We start from the raw sequence: 18,533 nt of genomic DNA on the forward strand, positions 1-18,533 counted from the left end.
GAAGCCTTGTGTCAAAGATGCTGAATTTCAAACCCCCATAAGTCTTTGCACAGTAAACACACACAGGAATGGATCCTTAAGCAAAAGCAGTTAACATGGCTGCCTGTTGGATAATTAAGAGTGTGTGGATTTCCAAAAATAAAATGGAAAAAAAAGAGTCCTCTTAAAAGTTAAAAAGCTCAACTTTATTACCCTGCGGAGGGAAATAAGGAGGTATGAACATCATGGCCTTCTTTGGACTACAATTACGTTACGTAGATAAACTGAAACAGATGGATGATTTCATTTTGGGGAGTTTTCAAGAGGATTCATAAAGAAAAAAATAAAGCATATTTGTGTATCTGTGCATGTGTGTGATTCTGACAGCTTACTAAGGGCACAGCCACACGTCATTTTTATCAGGGAGCAATAGCAGGGAAAAGGCAGAGATTGTGCAATATCAGGACAGAACATTTGGCCAGCTGCTCGGGCTGGCCTCTCGCAGGTCTGCTGTGCAGTCTGCAGCCTGAATGGTAACTCTCAGCAGCAGCTCCTGCATTTGCATTTGATGCAGACTTCTTGCAGACTTTAGACGGGGGGCACCCAGCACGGCGGATGAATCTGAACTCAACAAAACTTTGCTGATCGGAGGTTAACGCAGCAAAGTGGGGAAAACACTAGTGAGGTACATTTGCTTCAATGTTTGAGCCTTTGGTGGAGTTAAAGACGTAGTTTAGGTGCGACTTGCGTTGGTTGTACTTAAAATAACTCCGGTTTGAAGAGGTGCAGACGGGACTAGCTTCCCTGGCGGAGTGGCACTAAATCCACAGCGCAACAGACTACCGGTGCACAGTTCACCGCTGAGCTCGAGCCAGACAGAGTGCGCTTAAACTGGAGGGTTTAACTCTGGGATGCTTCTGTGTGGCGTCTAATAAACAACAATAATATATATTTTAGCTCACTAACAACTTCATCTGCACTGTTTGGACCGTCTAAGGAGCAGTTTGTTCCCGTGTTTTGTCCAAACCGCCGGGACTTCTCGACACTGGAAGGACTTTAAACTGAACTCGAGATGTCAATTTTGCCTTTCACCCCCCCCATTGTCAAAAGACTTTTGGGCTGGAAGAAGGGAGAACAGAACGGCCAGGAGGAGAAATGGTGTGAAAAGGCGGTGAAAAGTCTAGTGAAGAAGCTGAAGAAGACAGGACAGCTGGACGAGCTGGAGAAAGCAATCACCACCCAGAATATCAACACAAAATGCATCACTATACCGAGGTAAGGGGAGTTGGAGCGCTGTGTTGATGGTGACCGTGAAGTCAGCATCCTAGCTAGCTGAGGGGGGCTACTCCAGTCCAGACGTTTAATTACAGCTTTGCTACACAAAACTCAAATGTTATCCCAGTGTTTAGCTAACTGTATGTAGCATGTTCACCTATACCTATATACACACATGTATGGCATCCTCACTTGACTGATAAGTTTCCACTTCCTGCCTCGCGTCAATATTTCAAACCCCTGCTTTCCTTTACGTTGATTACACAGGTGGCTAATATAAGTTATGTAAGTATGCTTAACGAGCTAACAGTGGTCCATAAGGAAAGCTAGCAACTCGTCGCAGTCAGTTAGCTGCCATGCCATCATATGTACACTTTGTTTAAGTGACCTGAAACATTTTCAGCAATTTCTTGTCATCGAATTGACATTTGGCTAAAATAATGTTGTTGAATGAGGGGACATAGTGAGTGCATTGAGTGGCCAGCAGCGCACATGCAATGCAAAAGCACAAATGGAGTCCAAGTTATATAACTTGGCCTTAATCTGGGACGCTTTCTATCGCTGTGGGTGTTAGTGCGTAGGCGAGTCTGTGGAGCTGGGCTCCTGTGTCTCCTTTCATTGCATCTGTACAACCATTTGTCCATCAGTAAGTTATTTAAAATAAACAATCAACACCTGCATTCAACAACAAATTAGTTATTGTAGTTTTATGCATTAGGCTCAATAATAAGCACTCAATTCCATGCCTTGATGAGAGGCTGTTACAGGTAAGAGCTGGTGAGGCGTTGTTTGTAAACAAAGACGATGTCTGACAAAAGTCTGAGCAACAAAATGCAGTGTAGCATCTAACCAGAAATAAAGTGCAGAGTGATGTAGAAATACGTAGTGGTAAAATGGACATAACAAACAGTAAGGGCTAGATGTGAATACCCTAGGTATAGTGAACATTTGCAGCAGTTACAGTAGGCATGTGTAGTGCAGATCCTAACACACTACATGTAAATTGCATTTTGAGATAAAAGGACAGCATCTATTATGTACACTCAGTGTCAGTTTTCTTTGCACACTCAGCAGAATTTTGTACAATTTACATACAGTATATCAGTGAGGGCGAAGCTGCAGTGACAATAATTATAGTCCATTTGATAATCGATAAATTATTGGAGTCATTTTTCAAGTGAAAATATTGAACATCTGTTTTTTCCATCTTTTCAGTTGAGAGGTTTTGATGTTTTACTCTGTCATATGTGGTCGTAACTAGATATCTTGTGGTTTTGGACACAAAACTTTTGAGTTCATCTCCTTGGACTGTGTATTTAAAAGGCATTTATAACAATTTTCAGGCATCTTGACCTAACAATAAGTCGATAAATCAAGGAAATAATTGGCAGATGGATTGGTAATGAAAACAATCCTTTGACTGTATTATAAATAATGGAAAAAAAGTGTTCAAAGAAATTCAACAGCCACACAATCGACAGCCTCCTAAATGACAATGAAGTTGAATCAATGCCTCTTTATAATAGTCTCAACAAAAACTAAACATTGGAACCTTAATGAAAGTAAGGTATTGGTATTGCAGGGTTGTCATATTAGACTTCATTAGTTTCAGTCAGTTGTAACTATTACTAATTGTAATTATTACTACTATTGTATTTCTGATTCTGAACTAATAAACTGGCAACAGAGTGTATGTTCGCAGCTATTTTTACGTCTCTTCTATTTTTGCAGGTTGTAAGTAACAAATAAAGGCCTCAAAGGTTTGCTTGTGTCCACAGAATCTCACTAGCATGTGTGGGCAATTTAGATTTAATAGCATACTGTGTGTCAGATGAAAATTGAACCCCGCGCAGGGCACTCCCACATTCTTTATTGCCACAAGTGTGCATATCACAGCTTGCACAGGCCTGGGCCAGCGTTCAAAGTTAAGCCTACCCGGAAAGTTAAATAATGTTTGTCATGATCCAGGTTTCATGTTGCCCACCACTAATGCAGAGGGGAAGAGGGAGAGTGCATTAAGATGACCCCAGATCAGAGCTGGCTGTCAGTGTGGGCTAACAGTGTCCCTGGAGAGCTGCTGTTTCTATTAATTCCCCTACGTTCTGGCTCACTGACAGCAGCTGCCTGCGTGTTTAGGCCTGTCCATGAGGAGGTCAGCTCCTATCTCTCTGACATATGAACTCCCTGATGAGGCGCATCGCTACCCCTCTTGATGACGGTTTGCCGTGATGCTGAGTGCCTGAAGAAGCAGGCGATGCGCATTGATTGAGTCAGTAGTTGCATCCGGTGGTGGATTAGCAGATCAAGTATCTGTTGAGGGAATTTTAGGTAGGATTATCAGTACTGAAAAATGGGGAAACACGCAATTTACTCATCACAGCTGATTCAGATGTCATCTCTTAAAAGGCCATGTGCCAGAAGTGGATTTTGAAATCTCAAGGCTTATGTTTTCCAGTTGTGTCAAACAAAGTTAAGGCTGTTTATAGGTTTGTCTTAAGTAGCTCCTTCCAGTAAGTTTGTCCTTCGATCTACCTTGCCAAGTGGTAAAAAAAAATTAGATGGTTAGGAGATTTAGGAAAGCCAGCTGTCAGCTGTCAGCTAGATGACATTTAAAACAACATGACGGTCTCTGGTTAGAAGCCATGGTATCACAACTTGGTGTGTTTGGTCCAGACACAGTTATTTTTGGGTGTGGGCGGTGTGTGGGTGGTTTATGTGGGCGATGTGTGTGTATGTCCCAATATGTTTACACTGGAGATAAAGCCCGCATTCCATGAAAAAACATTTGTCACAGTCACTTTGATTTAAATTCCAATTCGAAGTAGGAAACAAAGGCCTTTTAACAGCACATCAGGTTGTGCCTATCACTCGGGCAGGGCTGCAGCTTTACGTGCCTTTCAGATCATTGTGGTTTTCACAGTGAGCTGTTTTCACTTTTTTTCAGGAGCAGTAAGCAAAGTGAACGCTGAGGCTCCTGTCCAAGTTCAAGCCTTAGTCACTCAACAACGGGCAATTGTGGCATTGTGGTGTTGACCTACCCTCCCTCCCTCTTTTTCTCCCTCTTTCTCCTTTTAAAGTCCTCTCTTCCTATGAGCTGTAAACTTGGGTTAGTCACAAACACTAGTGTGTAAAATGCGTCAGGCCTTGAAAGTCTACTAGTTTCCAATGATGGATGTGAAGTGCGGTAGCCGGCACTGTTTGAACTTGAAAGGATGACTAACAAAAATGACTTTACCACATCGTGCATTTATTAACAGAAGCTAAGTCTGTTTCAGTTATACCTGTGTGTTGGTAAATATGTGGTTAAAATGCAAATGCCCCATAACTAAATTTTCCAAAGCCCTCAGTAGCCATTGAAAATTTGACTTTTGTCCCAATTGACGACACCAGCAGTCAGTGTTAGTTTCTTTTAGCAATGATTGTTCCTTGACCTTAACCAAGACGATAAAGCTCCTGTAACCTTAAGGAAGTAGGGATTTTACCCAAACCACAGTGTTTCCCCAACATAAACCAAAAAAGTTATTTTAACCCTAGTCTCACTCACCAGACCTTTCTCAAGAAAAGAAAGGTCTGGCTGGGCCGACTCACTTTGAGATTGAAGAAAAAAACACCCCGACTGCTTGTATTTCTTTCAACCAATCACAATCGTTCTGGGCGGTGCCACAGCAACGGTGCACTTGCAAAAATATTGCCGGGGGGAAACAGGTTTTGGTGTAACACGCCCAAAAAAATATCACCTACAGGACGCGAACCATGGCAGAAATATGGCTACATCCCCGCAAGATCAAACACCGCAAAAGTTAGTAAAGGACGTGTTGAAAACGGTTGAAAACTACTACACAACCGGAGGTGGTAGGGTGGGACTTCAGCGGGTGGCTCGTTCCGCCCAATGAGAGGCTGATCTCTGCAGCGAACTTCCGCCCACTCAGACTATTTTAACCCAAACCATGACCTTTTCCTAATCCTAACCAAGTCATTTTTTGTCAGACCAGGATGTTTTTTTGTCTTTACAATAGTAATTTGTAACTTTTTTGGAAGGCAATTTGATGTTGTCCTAAGCTGTCAGAAAGTCTTATTTGTGTCCTTCTAGAGGACATTTACGCACAGTATATTTTGTTGGTTCACTCTTTAAGCAGTCAAGCATTTACCAAGTTCCTTCTGTAAGACATGTATCTATGTGACTCCCAGTGTTATGTACTCTACACTTGCCGTTAGTTACGCTGCAACAATAGTGTACTGCAAGTTTCTATATTGGTTACTTCCTCAAGATACAATATTAGGTCTGAGTGCATACATTTCTGACGCAGGCTACACACATTTTCTCAAGTTCACACTGACAAGCAAACCTGTAGCAAAACCATATGTATTTAGTTTTGTGATTTAAGAAGGAATAGCAGTATTAACATCGACCCACACCAAGCATGCCTGATGTAATTAGCAGGCAGACCGTTAAAGCAGACTTGTGTGAAAACTTCTGTCGGGCGTGTATTGTTTCCTGTAATTTTACACTGTCGCATTATGTAACATTTTGTGTATGTACCGAAAGGCTGCAACTAACAGCTATTTTCATAATTTTTTTGATTACTCAAGTCATTGTTCACCCTCTGAAACCCACCATAGACCATTTTTGTCTTTTTATGGGGGAATCCTTCGAGGAAGATAGAAGGGTTAACAGTATATGCCACATAGAAGTGATACCTATACATCATTTTATAATCTTGTATGTTCTTATACATACTTAACTTTCAAGAACATAACAGAAGTATGCCATTCACATGTTCAGTTATGTCTCATAAGTCATTGAAGCAATATTCAGATTGATACCATATGTTACACATTTTTGGTACCCTGGAAATCCAGAGTTCTCGCGAGAGCACAATTTGAATTTGCTCAGCGAGTCACTCTGGCAATCAGTAATGATGCTCATTACCTATGCCCATGAAACCGAGCTGCACCAATCACATCAGTGTATCTGATATAGGCGGGCCAGAGGCGAGCTAAACAGGTGACGACAGCGCTGTGACGACAAAGTCCGGAATCAGTCAGTAAACATTGCAAGATGGCTACGGATGAACACCAGTTGTTTGAAACGGCTTTGGCCACTACAATGAACGAGTTAGACTTGGCTTTTTCTCTAAAAGAGGAACAGAAGACGGTGCTCGAATCTTTCCTTTGCAAGAAGGACGTTTTTGCTGTTTTGCCGACCGGATACGGCAAGAGTCTAATCTACCAGTTAGCTCCGCTGGTAGCTAAGCATATACATCACCCTGTGTATTGTTCTGATTGGTCGTAGTGTTATCCAATTGTGAGCAGTGATATTTACAAATGCAAGCTTGGTGCCGCCCTTCAAGATGGGCCATTTTCATTACTCATGGCCAGACCCTAAATCTTTCTAGATTTGGGTCTGGATTTCCAGGCTCCATTTTTGGTGCAAAATTAAGCCATTTTATAGACCACTCGAGAATTGATAAAAATGTCCAAAAAAATGCTCAGGACCTTGAGGAACACCATAGAAAAATCCATGTTATGATTTGGTATGAAAAGCTTTTGACATTTGGAGATTTCTTTAAGAACTGCATATTTTTATCTTGATTTACACTGTTGTCATATACACACAGGCCCAAAATACACACACATGCACAAACAGGACCCATACATGCATTAAATGGAGAGATGTCCGAGCGAGGGGGCTGCCTTGGACGGGCACCCCGAGCAGTTGGGGGTTCAGGGCCTTGCTCAACAGCCCCTCAGCAGTGCCCAGGAAGCGAACTGGCACCTCTCCAGCTATTAGTTAATGCTCCATACTTTTGGTCCGTACAGGGACTTGAATCAGCTACCCTCCAGCTCCCAAGCGGACTGTTGACTGAGCTATGGCCTCTTGTGCCTCTTTGGTACCTATAGAACCCATTTTCATTTCGATATCTTGAGGTGAGAGCTCTAGGGACCCTTTTGAACTTTGAAGCATTATTTAGCCCCTTTTCCGACAAGCTAGCATGACATGGTTGATACTGGTCAATGCCTTAGGTTGTCTAATTTCACATAAAATTGCCACTGACTTGCTAATATCAGCCAAGATTGCTGGCGTCCTGCGGATCTCTGAGGGTTAAGCCTATAAAATGTCAAAAAAATGAAGGAAAGTGAAAAAATGAAGTGAAAAATGCACCATGCAAGTTCTTGATCAAGGGTCTTGATCATGAACATCACATTGAAGGGGATTTGATTCTGAAGAGAGACTTTTACAAACTACAACTTATGTAACAATGAATGGAAATTAGTCTGACGTTGAAATGAGTTAACAGGTACAGTCTCTCAGTAAATCCTTGAATTGTCTAGTCTTGCATGCCAAATGGCAATTATGACACGAACATTGTGTACCCATCTGTAACGGTCCTGTTATGTTTGAACAGAGACAGCTTTTTAACAGAACTGTATAGGAAAGACAAACAGTCCTTAACTGAAAGATAAACACATTAAAGTTTAGGTTCTATGTCTCACAGTGGTTAAAAAGGGGGGAAAGGATCTAATAGGAGCTTATAGAGCAGCAAAATAATGTTGGATTCCAGCAGCAGTTGAGTGGTGGAACACTGGTGGGAAATTAAATAGAATTATTCAAGATGTGTGTTGCATATATGTGTGTGTTATGTCTTTTCACAAAGCCTGGGGGAGTGGATTCCTCATTCTTACCTACCTTTACTTAGTCTGGGTTTTGGCCAGTGCTGGGGAGTGCTTTGGTCTTGTCCACACACATCCCTCCTGGCAGCGAGACGACAGTCTGATTCACCCTGCTGCATGTCAGGGCAGGAGGGAGGGAGTGAAGGAATCCCAAGCACAGAAATAAAAGATGGGATGAAACAAAAAAGAATATGGACTGAAAAGAAGAGAGCTGCATCCATTACAAAGCAGAAGAGAAGAACAGAGAGACCCCTATCCATTCACAGGATAAGACCTGTGTCCACAACCATGTAGAGGTGTCGCTGTGATCCAGAACAGCACAATTTATGACCGAAACAGCTTGAAGTCAAAACCAATAGATTTACTTTAGCAATCCCATAGTGGTCCTGTGGTAATCCTCTAATTACAGAAACATGTGGTCACCATTTTGAGTCAAGATTTGTGCTCTTGTTTACTTATTCTGTTCTGTTTGTCGTCATTCCTAAAACTCACATATCCCATTAGTCCCTTTGACACTGCCTGTTCAAAGCGGGAATATTGCACCGTTATTCTGCCTCGTAGTTCTCTTTTAGAAGTACGGTTGTGGAAAGGGGGGACAGAGTTGTCTTGCCTCTGTCTGTATAAACGGGAAAGCTGGCAGAACGGGATTGTGGATGGCACGGGTGTGACGTTTTGATGATGTATTTTGCTTGTGACCCACCGCAGGAGAATTTAGTGGCTAACTCAAAGAAGAAGAACAGTGGCTGTAAATGTCCGCAAATTGGGAAAACAATGAGGTCCGTGAGCTCCTTAACGTCTGAGCAGAGGAGTTAATTATGCCATTGCTATTGTTTATAAAGCACTGCTGACACATAAGTTATGTGTCACATTAGAGGCTAATGTGGTAAATGTCACACCCGTCACACCTCTTTGATTTTGTAATGACGGCATACTATCTATGTAATATCACAGGAGTGACATGCTGCGGTTGTTGTTTGATTCTGTGTAAAAATGCAAAGGCGGCATAAAGAAGGGGCTTTGTTGCGGCCCTATAGCACAATCTCTGTGTGTAAAAATGGCTATTTCCTCTTCACAGCACTAACAGGTTAATATGTTAACATCATATAATTGTATTTCATACAGATTCATGCTGTGGTGTCGAGCTCTGAGAAAGTGACAGAGTGAGAGACAGTATGTGAGAGATAAAGGGAAATACAGAAGGATGTGGAGTGGAGTTGGGGATTCCCAGTGTTGTGTCTGGGCTGCAGGGGAGGGCGGAGGTGTGATTTAATGAGGGAGGATGATACACAAATGATAGACAGAATAAGATAGTATAAAAAGAGTGAAAACAACAGAGGGGAGAAGTTTGAGGAGCTCATAATAGGAAAGAGAAAGGTACACCAGAGAGCCAAAGGTTTAGATGAAGGAAGAGAAGGAGACAGAATATTTGGCAAGAGGCAGCGTGTTGGATTCTCAGGCTTATCAGAGGGAGACTGTGGTTACTGTGGTTGGCATGCAAAAAAAGAAACACGCTAATAGCTGAGATAGAGTTGTTGTGTTTTCCAGATAGTCAGCAGTTGAGCATCAAAAGAAGCGTGTCTGAGTGTGTCTTGATGACACACATTAAATGACACACAGACACTGCAGCTACTGTGTCAAGAAGATATTTACGCACACCAGGTCTGCTTGAATACCGCACATACACACTGTGCAGTACACATAGCCGCCCTACACGTCCTGTCATTTGGCATAGCAGAGGTCTGCGTATCCTGTTTTTATCAATGCGTATTGTTTGTCTGAGTTGTGTGGGAATGTTTATTTGTGCTTCCTAGTGATTTTCATATTGCCACGACGTCTCGTGAATCATTTGTTAGCCATCATGTGTGATGGATGCTATTGTTTTCTTACTGTGGTTGAAGTTGGTAGATGACACAAACAACAACAAATGTCGCTTTTTTGTCAGTGGAAATAGACATGATGATGATACACCCACAGAGATTTACCTTTAAGCAACACCTGCCCAAGTCAAGTCCAGATTTGAAAACAAATTTGGAGTGAATTTTTAAGTTGAACCAAAGCTTTATTTTAAAGGCTGGCATTATTTTCACAATCTATAAATTGTTTGTGTGGTCTATAAAACATAAGAAAACATCATAAAATGTCTCATTTATTTATCATGCCCCAATATTTTCAATTAACTATAAAGTTAAGACACAGGAAAGCAGCTAATTCTCACATTTGACAAGCTTTCACCAACAAATTTGTCATTTTTGATTAAAAAGCGACTTAAACTAGTGCTAGTGTGAAAAAGATCCTGCAAGCAGGGCTGCTCAATTAAATGGAAATATTATTGAAATCACAACATGGCTAAGTGCAATATCCAAATCGCAGGAGCTGCAACTTTTTTCATAAAGGTACAATATGTCATTATAGAAGAAGCATTTAGTTCCTACAGAGGTGCCAGTGCATACAAATCATATTTCATATGTAAGGGAACATGCGCATTTGGTACAGACCTAAGCAAAAATCACATCGTCATCATTTTTATATTGTAAAAATTACCATTTTCACTTTGTGACTCATATTGCAATCACAGTCTCTGTCAAAACAATCACAATGCGATTTTTTTTTTTTTGCTTATCTTGCAGAGCCATCTGTAAGTCACTATAATGACAAACTCTCTCAGAATAATGACTTACTTATCTCAAAAAAATGAGTTAGTATCTCAAAATAAAGGCAAATTTCCTCAAAGTAATGATGATAATGACTTACAGGATCTTTTTTTTTCATCACACTGGCAGGAATAGCCTTTCATAAATTATTAAAAAGTTGTTGATTAATTTTCTGTCAATAGACCAATAAATTAATGTTGGGCAGCTCTAGATTAGATTCTCCAACAAGGTACGTTGCCTATCTCGTTGCCTATCTCATGATGCACCCTTTGCAAAGTCCAATATTTATGAAGTCTGACTGGAAATCATAAAATGATCACAGTATCTATATAATAACTATTTTTAATGGACACTTAAAGAATCAATACATTTAAGTATGTGGGAGATCCTTGCTGATTCCCTCCTTGCTGTTTTCTCACAACTTTATCTTTATTGTGCTTCTGTCTACTATATCTTTTTTACACCAACACACACACACACACACACACACACACACACACACACACACACACACTATCTCTCCCTCTTTGCCTCTCATTCACTTAGCTTTCATGTCAAGTATCACACCTGAGTCATCCGAGACAGCATTGTTCGACAGGGACACGATACAACACAGGTCACAGAGAGTTTATGTGTGTTGTCTGTCTGTGTGTGGTTGGCTGCTCTAATGATGGTAATAAGCTGCCCTTGACAGTTGGGTTCAGGATTCCTGTCATTGTTTGATTTGCTTGACAGAAAGTGAATACTGCTGCACCGTGTGTGTGTATGTGTGTGTGTTTGAAGACTACAATACCTGTGTTGTGTTGTATACCTTGTAACCAAAGAGTATTAACCTGAAAAAAACCTGAATGAGTCAAAGCTCAGTGACTTCACCCAGCTGCTACTGCTGGGTAATAATTTAATTTAATTGTTTACTGTTTCATACAGTGATGATATTATGATACCAGTATGCACAATAACATATATTATTTCTGATATTTGCGATGTTTAAATGGGTAGCAGCTCATTATTAATAAGAAAAAGACAAGATGAGGGATGAAACAGTTTTTTTTTAACAGGCTAATTGAAATCACACTGAATCACATTGGACTGCATGAACTGTCATGTAGTTTTAGTCATTATGTACTAACAGAAAATATGATTACCGCATTCAGGCCGCTTACTAATATCAAATGGATTTTAAGTCATCGTACATGTTGAAACTCTGTATGTGTGTGTGTGTGTGTGTGTGTGTGTGTGTGTGTGTGTATGTGGTTAGTCAGCTCAGAGGAATGCTCCCTCTGCCTGCCGGGGCCTTGAGGAGGGCGTCGGCTGCTGTTTGGTTTTCGGCTTGCTCCAGGGGTGGAGGGGGTTAGAGAGACAGCTCTGCCTCGACTTGGCCTTCTCACTATCTGCGGGGGAGTGCACGTGCACAGCGCAGAAACACACACACACACATATGTACTCAGACACGTTCACCAGACAACAAGTCGGTCTTTGTGCTCCACTGGCCACCACCACCACCACTACTGCTGCTGCTGCTGCTCTGGGTTGCTCTGGGACTACAGCTGGATGTGTGTGGCAAAACAACTTGATGTGAAGGAGCAGTGGTTTAAAAAGAGAGGTGGGCATTACATTTAAGCCACAAGTACAAGTAAACATCTTAAAACACAGAACGAGAGCAATAGATGGCTGAGAAGGTTGGTAAAAGGATGTTGTGGGATGTTGTTTGGGATAAATAGCGACCATCGTCAAAGATAGCACAGTGGCCCATGACTCATTTAAAAAGACAGACAAGAATCCTTGTGGGACTCTGATCTGACTCAAAAATCATCTGTAGTCATGTATTCTATTAGGTTGTCAGAAACAGATGAGAGCACCACTTCAGCCAGAGTTGAAGAACCCGAAACTTAAGTCCACCAAAGAGCTATGCAGACCCTTAACTGTCAAAGATACCAAATATAGCAACACAAGATTTTGATGTCAGGGACCTCATCTGCCACGATTTGTAGAGAATTTTACTGTTGTAATTAGGGCTGCAACGATTAGTCGACTAATTGATGACTAATCGACTATCAAAATAATTGGTGACTATTTTAGTAGTCGACTAATCAGTTTGAGTCATTTTTCATCGAAAAGTACTATAAAAGTACCCCAAAATACTCTTATTGCAGCTTCGTACGTTCAAATATTGGCAGCTTTAAACACTCTCCCATGACAGTGAACTAAAACTCTTTGGCGTGAGTATGAAACGTAGATCACGTAATTTGGGGGTTTGGGAAAGACAGACCGACATTTCTCAACATTTTAACACATTTTTCGATAAAATGATTAGTCGACTAATCGAAGAAATAATCAACAGATTAGTCGACAATGAAAATAATCGTTAGTTGCAGCCCTAGTTGTAATGTACCCTGTTATCAAAATATTAATCCTTAAATTTTCTTGTGACATGCCACCATTTAGGTTGTGAAGTACTAGTGATATTTAACAATGCCTTAATTTGCCTGGACTGCTTGGAACCCTGGGTATTCTGATTTCCGTACACAGTTCAGAAACACGTGATGAGTTGGAGGCTCAAAACTGTTTGTAAGGTGTGAATATGTTTGTCTCTTTGTACACTGTTCAGGTGTGCAATTCGTAATCTTGTTTACTTGTTTTTTGATCAGATAGTTCCTGATTTAAATCTGAATTTCAGCATTTAAAGTCTGCTTTAGTTCTTCTATCTCTGCCTATGTTAAGTAGGGGTGTAACGGTTCTGAAACCGCCACTGAAACTCCAACACTAACGTCCTCAGTCGAAGTGTCACAGATCAGTCTTTTGCATCAGTCCTGTTTCAGTCCTGACAGTTGTTGCTATTATAATGCATAAAGATGGCAGGTTGTGGGTCCTGTTGAGTCTTATTGGATGATTAAAGTGTAGTGCAGATTGGGGCTCATAATGTGGGTGTGGGTATTAAAAAAAAAAAAAAAAAAAACCCTGATGCACACATCATGAGTAGGTGATATTTTGGTTATCCAGTGGTCAGCAATGTGCATACCATAGATATAAAGTTAATCTATCTGAATGTTTTTTAGCGTCTTCAGTGTTCTTGTAGTTGATTTAATGCACAGATTCCAGCCCCCACAATACTGATCAGATAATCAGTTGACAATATGGATAGATGGATAGAAGGATGACAAATATTCTCTACTCTCTTGCTATCAATTCAGAAAAACTCTTATGTTTGTCCATAGAAGGTAAAGCCCCGTTTCCACCAAAAACTTTCAGTATAGTACCTGTGGAACCAAAAGTAACTCCTACGGACATGTAACTAGACCCTGGATTGGTTTCGTGTTTCCACGTATTAAACGTGGGAGAAGATGTTGTCACTCACTGCTCCGTCCAACACTTGCTGTATTTCCTTTTCGTCGATGATGCAGAGAGAAGTCTGCACCTTGTTTGTCGTCCATAGAACAGGGTTGCACGCAGACATTTTCAGAACAAAAAAGAACAGGCTGGAATGAGAGTCTCGTGATGGGAATATGGGATATTTGTTTGTGCATTGAGTCCTTCTCAGGCAAGAGCAGGAGTGTAGTGTTGCCGGAGTGCACCAGAACAAGGCTCTGCAAGGTTATTTTTTTCTCAAGTGAGGAGTAGAATATATGCACTTCACGTAATGTGGTCGAAATTTACATATGTTTTTAAACACTTGAAGATCCACTCATTTCTAAAATCGCAAGTCATCCATGAGAGCGAATAAAAACTAATGGAGTGGAAAAGTTGTCATATTGAAATGTGAGGTGTGTTGGTGGAGTCACGTCATCAGCCCATGCATTGAGTAACATTTCAAGTAAACGTTCCACCTTAAAAGTTGCCGCCAAGTTTACTAATGTATGTAAAGCTTGCCACGGTATGAACAGTGGTTACATAAGCTTCAAAACCAGCCACAACTCAGGTCACTCTTGCTCCCTGAGCTCCCTGCAATCTATTGACCAATTAACAGACTGCAGTGTCTCTAGCTCCACCTTTTTAGTACTGGAGCAGTGTGCTAGGTACCCCAACAGAGGGGTGACGAAAAATGGTGACGGAAAGGAACGGTTCTATTGGTGCCATCCACACCTTTTCACAATGGAAACGGAAAAAATGTGTACTGAACTGAACTGAACTGAACTGGACTGCTTAGTAGAAACGGGGCTTGATTTGTTAAGGATGGGAATCCTTATTTTTGCTGGTATTTCAACAGAAGTGTACTTTTCTCTCAGTATCCTCAGTGTGAATGTTGAAGGAGCATGTTTTGTAAGTTGGACAGTAAGCACTTGCCACAGCTTTTTTGTTTGTTTGTTTAGTTTTGAGTTGTAGCCACATCTGAGCTCATACAGCTTATTTTTCTGGCCTATATTTCAAATCTCTTCCCGTCAGCTCAGAAAAATATTCACCCCACTGTCAGCCACTGAAGGAAGTCGTGGGACTGATGTCGAGGTTAACTTTTGTAGCTAAAGTTACTGAACAAACTAATCTAAATCTAGTCTCTAAAAGTAACAGGAATGATTAGTTATCAAACATGGAGATGCCATGTTAAATAACAAAAGCTGTATTAAATCTTAAGTTTAAGTTGTCAGTGAAGCTCAGTTGTTTCTTGCCACTGAGTCCCATGTAATATTTTCAATTTGTCAAGTGTTTATCAGTTGTTTATCAAATCACACTCAGTATTCAAACATGCTGCAAATTGTTTCTTTTTGATGGTTGAAATTTCACTTTGTGGGATATCATATCCAGGTGGAGGATGATGGATTTGGTTTAAAAGAATGAACAGATTCATTTCACTGGACTAGTAGACCTGCCTACACTCTGCCCTACTGTAGGAAAAAAAAACTTTTTAGGAAAAATGAATTGATGACTTGCATCTGGAATATTTTCAGTCATTCATCATTTTGATTCAGAAAGAGAGGCTGTTCAGCTCATTGACTATTAGCAGTAAAACTAATAGTTCCCAGTCCTCTATTGTGTCCCCGTTTTTGAGGCCAGACTATGTTATTTGTCGTCTAGCCTTGCCGGTCATCTGTCTGCTGGTTTCTTATTTCACATCCTTCACTGGTCCCAGCGCACTCCAGCCCCATGATATCACCTGTGGGTTACAGTCCGACTTGCTTTTCTCTCACACTCTATTCTTGGTTCTCTTCCTTCACACCCCCTCCTGCTTTTGTAAGAAAAGGAGAAGTTTGATGGGTTTTCCAGAGAGAGTGGGAGGTGTGTGTGTGTGGAACACGTTCGTCTGTGTGAGTTACACCACTGCTGGAATGAACTCACAAGCCAAGACTTTGAGCACTTTAAGCATTTTCTTTCTGTGATCAAGTTGATGACTGCTGCCTTTCAATGATGAAATATTTGTATGAAACAAAAAATCTGAATAAGAAAGAAAGAATGTTTTGTTATCAATCAGACGTTTGTGAAATTGTCCATGTGTAGATAAACAGACCCAGAGCAAGTTTTTATTTGCCCCCCCCCCCTATTTTTTTTATCATCGATTGATTTTTCAATTGTTTTCTCAGTTAATCTTTTGATATCTTGTTTTTGTCCAAAACCTCAAAGTTAATCAGTTTGATACAACCTAAGACAAAAAACTCTGCATATATTGAGAATCTGGAACCGGAACATGTTTGGAGTTTTGCTGAGTAATGACTGAAATGATTGATAAATTATCAAAACCAAATCATTTTGTGCCAGTCCACTAATCAATTAATTGAATAATTGGCCAGCTTTATGTTTTTAGTCTCACAGTTTTGCAGAAGAGATTAATTTCTCTTAATTTCTCTTGACTTTTGGCTTTAGCAGACCAGAATGCAATACAACCACGAGACAGTACTGTTTTAAGTAGAGTTGACTGATGCGAGTACTGTACTTTTTCTACTTAGATAGTTACCTCTTCCAAGAAGGTTATGTTTTCAGTTTGGTTTGTTGGTTTGACTGTTTATCAGCAGGATTATGGAAAATCTTGTGGTCTGATTTTCATAAAACTTGGTGGAAGAGTGTAGCATTGGCCAAGGAGTAACTTATTACATCTTGGAGCAGATCGCAATGTCATCACAGAAACACAAACTCTTTTTCACTTTGTTAACATTGCGAGATAGGGCATTTGACTTGGGCGAAGGTCTGTACTCTCCGAGTGCCCTTCTAGTCATCCCTTTACTGTTTCTGGTAATATTGCAAGAAAAACTGAGTATTTTGTTAACAGAATTTTTGCATCGGGATGGGGTGCCTTCTTTTCAGGTGTTTAGTTACCTGGATTAGCCAAAAACAAATATAACTTCCTGGAAATGAAATTATTGTTGTCATAATAACTTCATAAAATCCTGTCTCACACTATTATAAACCTCTGTGTAGGATTTTAGCTCAGGACTTGGTAGTATAAAGAAAATCAAAAACCATGACAATATCTCTTCATATTGAAGTTGCTGATATTGTAGGGTTGGCTTTGGGTGCTTTTTAAAAATATTTGCAGAATGAGATTTTTGATAAATAATCATAAGTAATGTGGATATAATAACTAAATGGGTAAAGGTGAATGATAAAAGAGCTACAACAGTCTGATAAGCTCAGAAAATGTTATCACTTAACTGTAATAAAGCCAGAAAATGGCAACATGTATGATACGACAATGATATTATGATGACCATGATGACCAGCCCTATTTTGGCGTCTGATGGGATTTAAAACTCGTGAGTCTGTTTTTGTAAACCGGCCTTCCTGGATTGTTTGATTGTCTCACCAGTATCTGAAACAACGCCCTCCGACCAACGCAGTCCCTTGCATCATTTTAATGCATATCTGTTTTTTGTCTATATAACACAGTGACACGGGTTAAACTCATGTCAGTGACAGAACTGAAGGGTCAGTGCACATCTGGATTGTGGTCGTACTCCTGACACTAGTGCTGAATGTGGATGCTGCTCAGCTTTTCTGAACAGGTGTTTCCAGTAGGGGCTTTAATTCAGTGTTAATGTTTTTTAAATAACATTTAACCACTTCCCTAGAACCAAATCTCATGGGAGAGATGAGACATGAGCGTGCAGAAAGAGAGAGAGAACTGAAACTGTGACTGTTTTTGTCATTATGTAATGTAATTAATTCTGTGTAATTCTTTGGTTACAGATTTTTTGAGTAGTGACACAACAAGGGATTAACCTGTAACAACTGACACACAAAAACAGATTCATCATGGGTTGAAAATACATTTATTAATGTAACGTAGTAGAAGCAGATGAGGCACTTTTAGGGAAAATCAAATCACCAACAAGCCCTGTGTCAAGTTTCAAAACCAGAACTTTATTGCCGCCCCTTCTCCAGAATTAGTGAATGATTTGCGTCTTCACGTGTTGTTGTTGGAAGACAGCAGCTCTCTGCTAGATGTCATTGGACTGCAGCCCTGTTGGTCGTGTCTCGACAGACCGACCACAGACTTTATGAAAGGCACAAAGGCCATTTCAGCCCTGCGCCCCCACCCTCACCCCTCACTCAGTACTGGGACGGAGGCAGGGCAGTCGGGATAGTGGGACAGTGGGACAGACGGAGGAGAGGGAAGGAGGGGGTTTAGGGGCCCCGTCACAGACACTCTGAGCTGCCCTGAACTGCTGAGACAGTCTGCCAGCCCTATTGTCCAGCAGCACCCTCCTTTCTTTATCCATCATCCACTTTGTCCTCCCCCCTCTGTGCTCTCATAGGACAGATTGTGATCAGAGACCCTGATGTTTACATGCACTTTCAGGCATCTGAAATGTCCAAATCATTTCTTGTGATTTTTAGATAAAACATGAGAGCAGCAGCTACGAACACTGGAAAACAAAAAGTAGACTCTAAAAGGCATGCAGCTCCTTACACTGTTTGCTGGCATCTTTTTAGTGAGCTTAGACTTTCATTTGAGTTCGAAGCTTGGCAGAGAGTTGTACAGAGTTCATGTCAAAAGGTCTGAGCCCACAGGGAGAGTGTGTGTGTGTATGT

General features: G+C 40.8%; 1 protein-coding gene across 1 annotated transcript in view; it reads left to right on the top strand.

The window, feature by feature from the left end:
- The first annotated feature begins 551 nt into the window (after positions 1 to 551).
- Positions 552 to 18,533, top strand: part of LOC125880698 (mothers against decapentaplegic homolog 3) — a 39,708-nt gene continuing 21,726 nt past the window's right edge. Inside the window, exon 1 of the mRNA XM_049563406.1 lies at positions 552 to 1,254. Within this exon, the coding sequence (XP_049419363.1) occupies positions 1,052 to 1,254 (203 nt within the window). The 5' untranslated portion in view covers positions 552 to 1,051. The remainder of the gene's footprint in view (positions 1,255 to 18,533) is intronic.

This window comes from Epinephelus fuscoguttatus, linkage group LG2, assembly GCF_011397635.1.
Source record: "Epinephelus fuscoguttatus linkage group LG2, E.fuscoguttatus.final_Chr_v1".
Lineage (NCBI taxonomy): Eukaryota > Metazoa > Chordata > Actinopteri > Perciformes > Serranidae > Epinephelus > Epinephelus fuscoguttatus.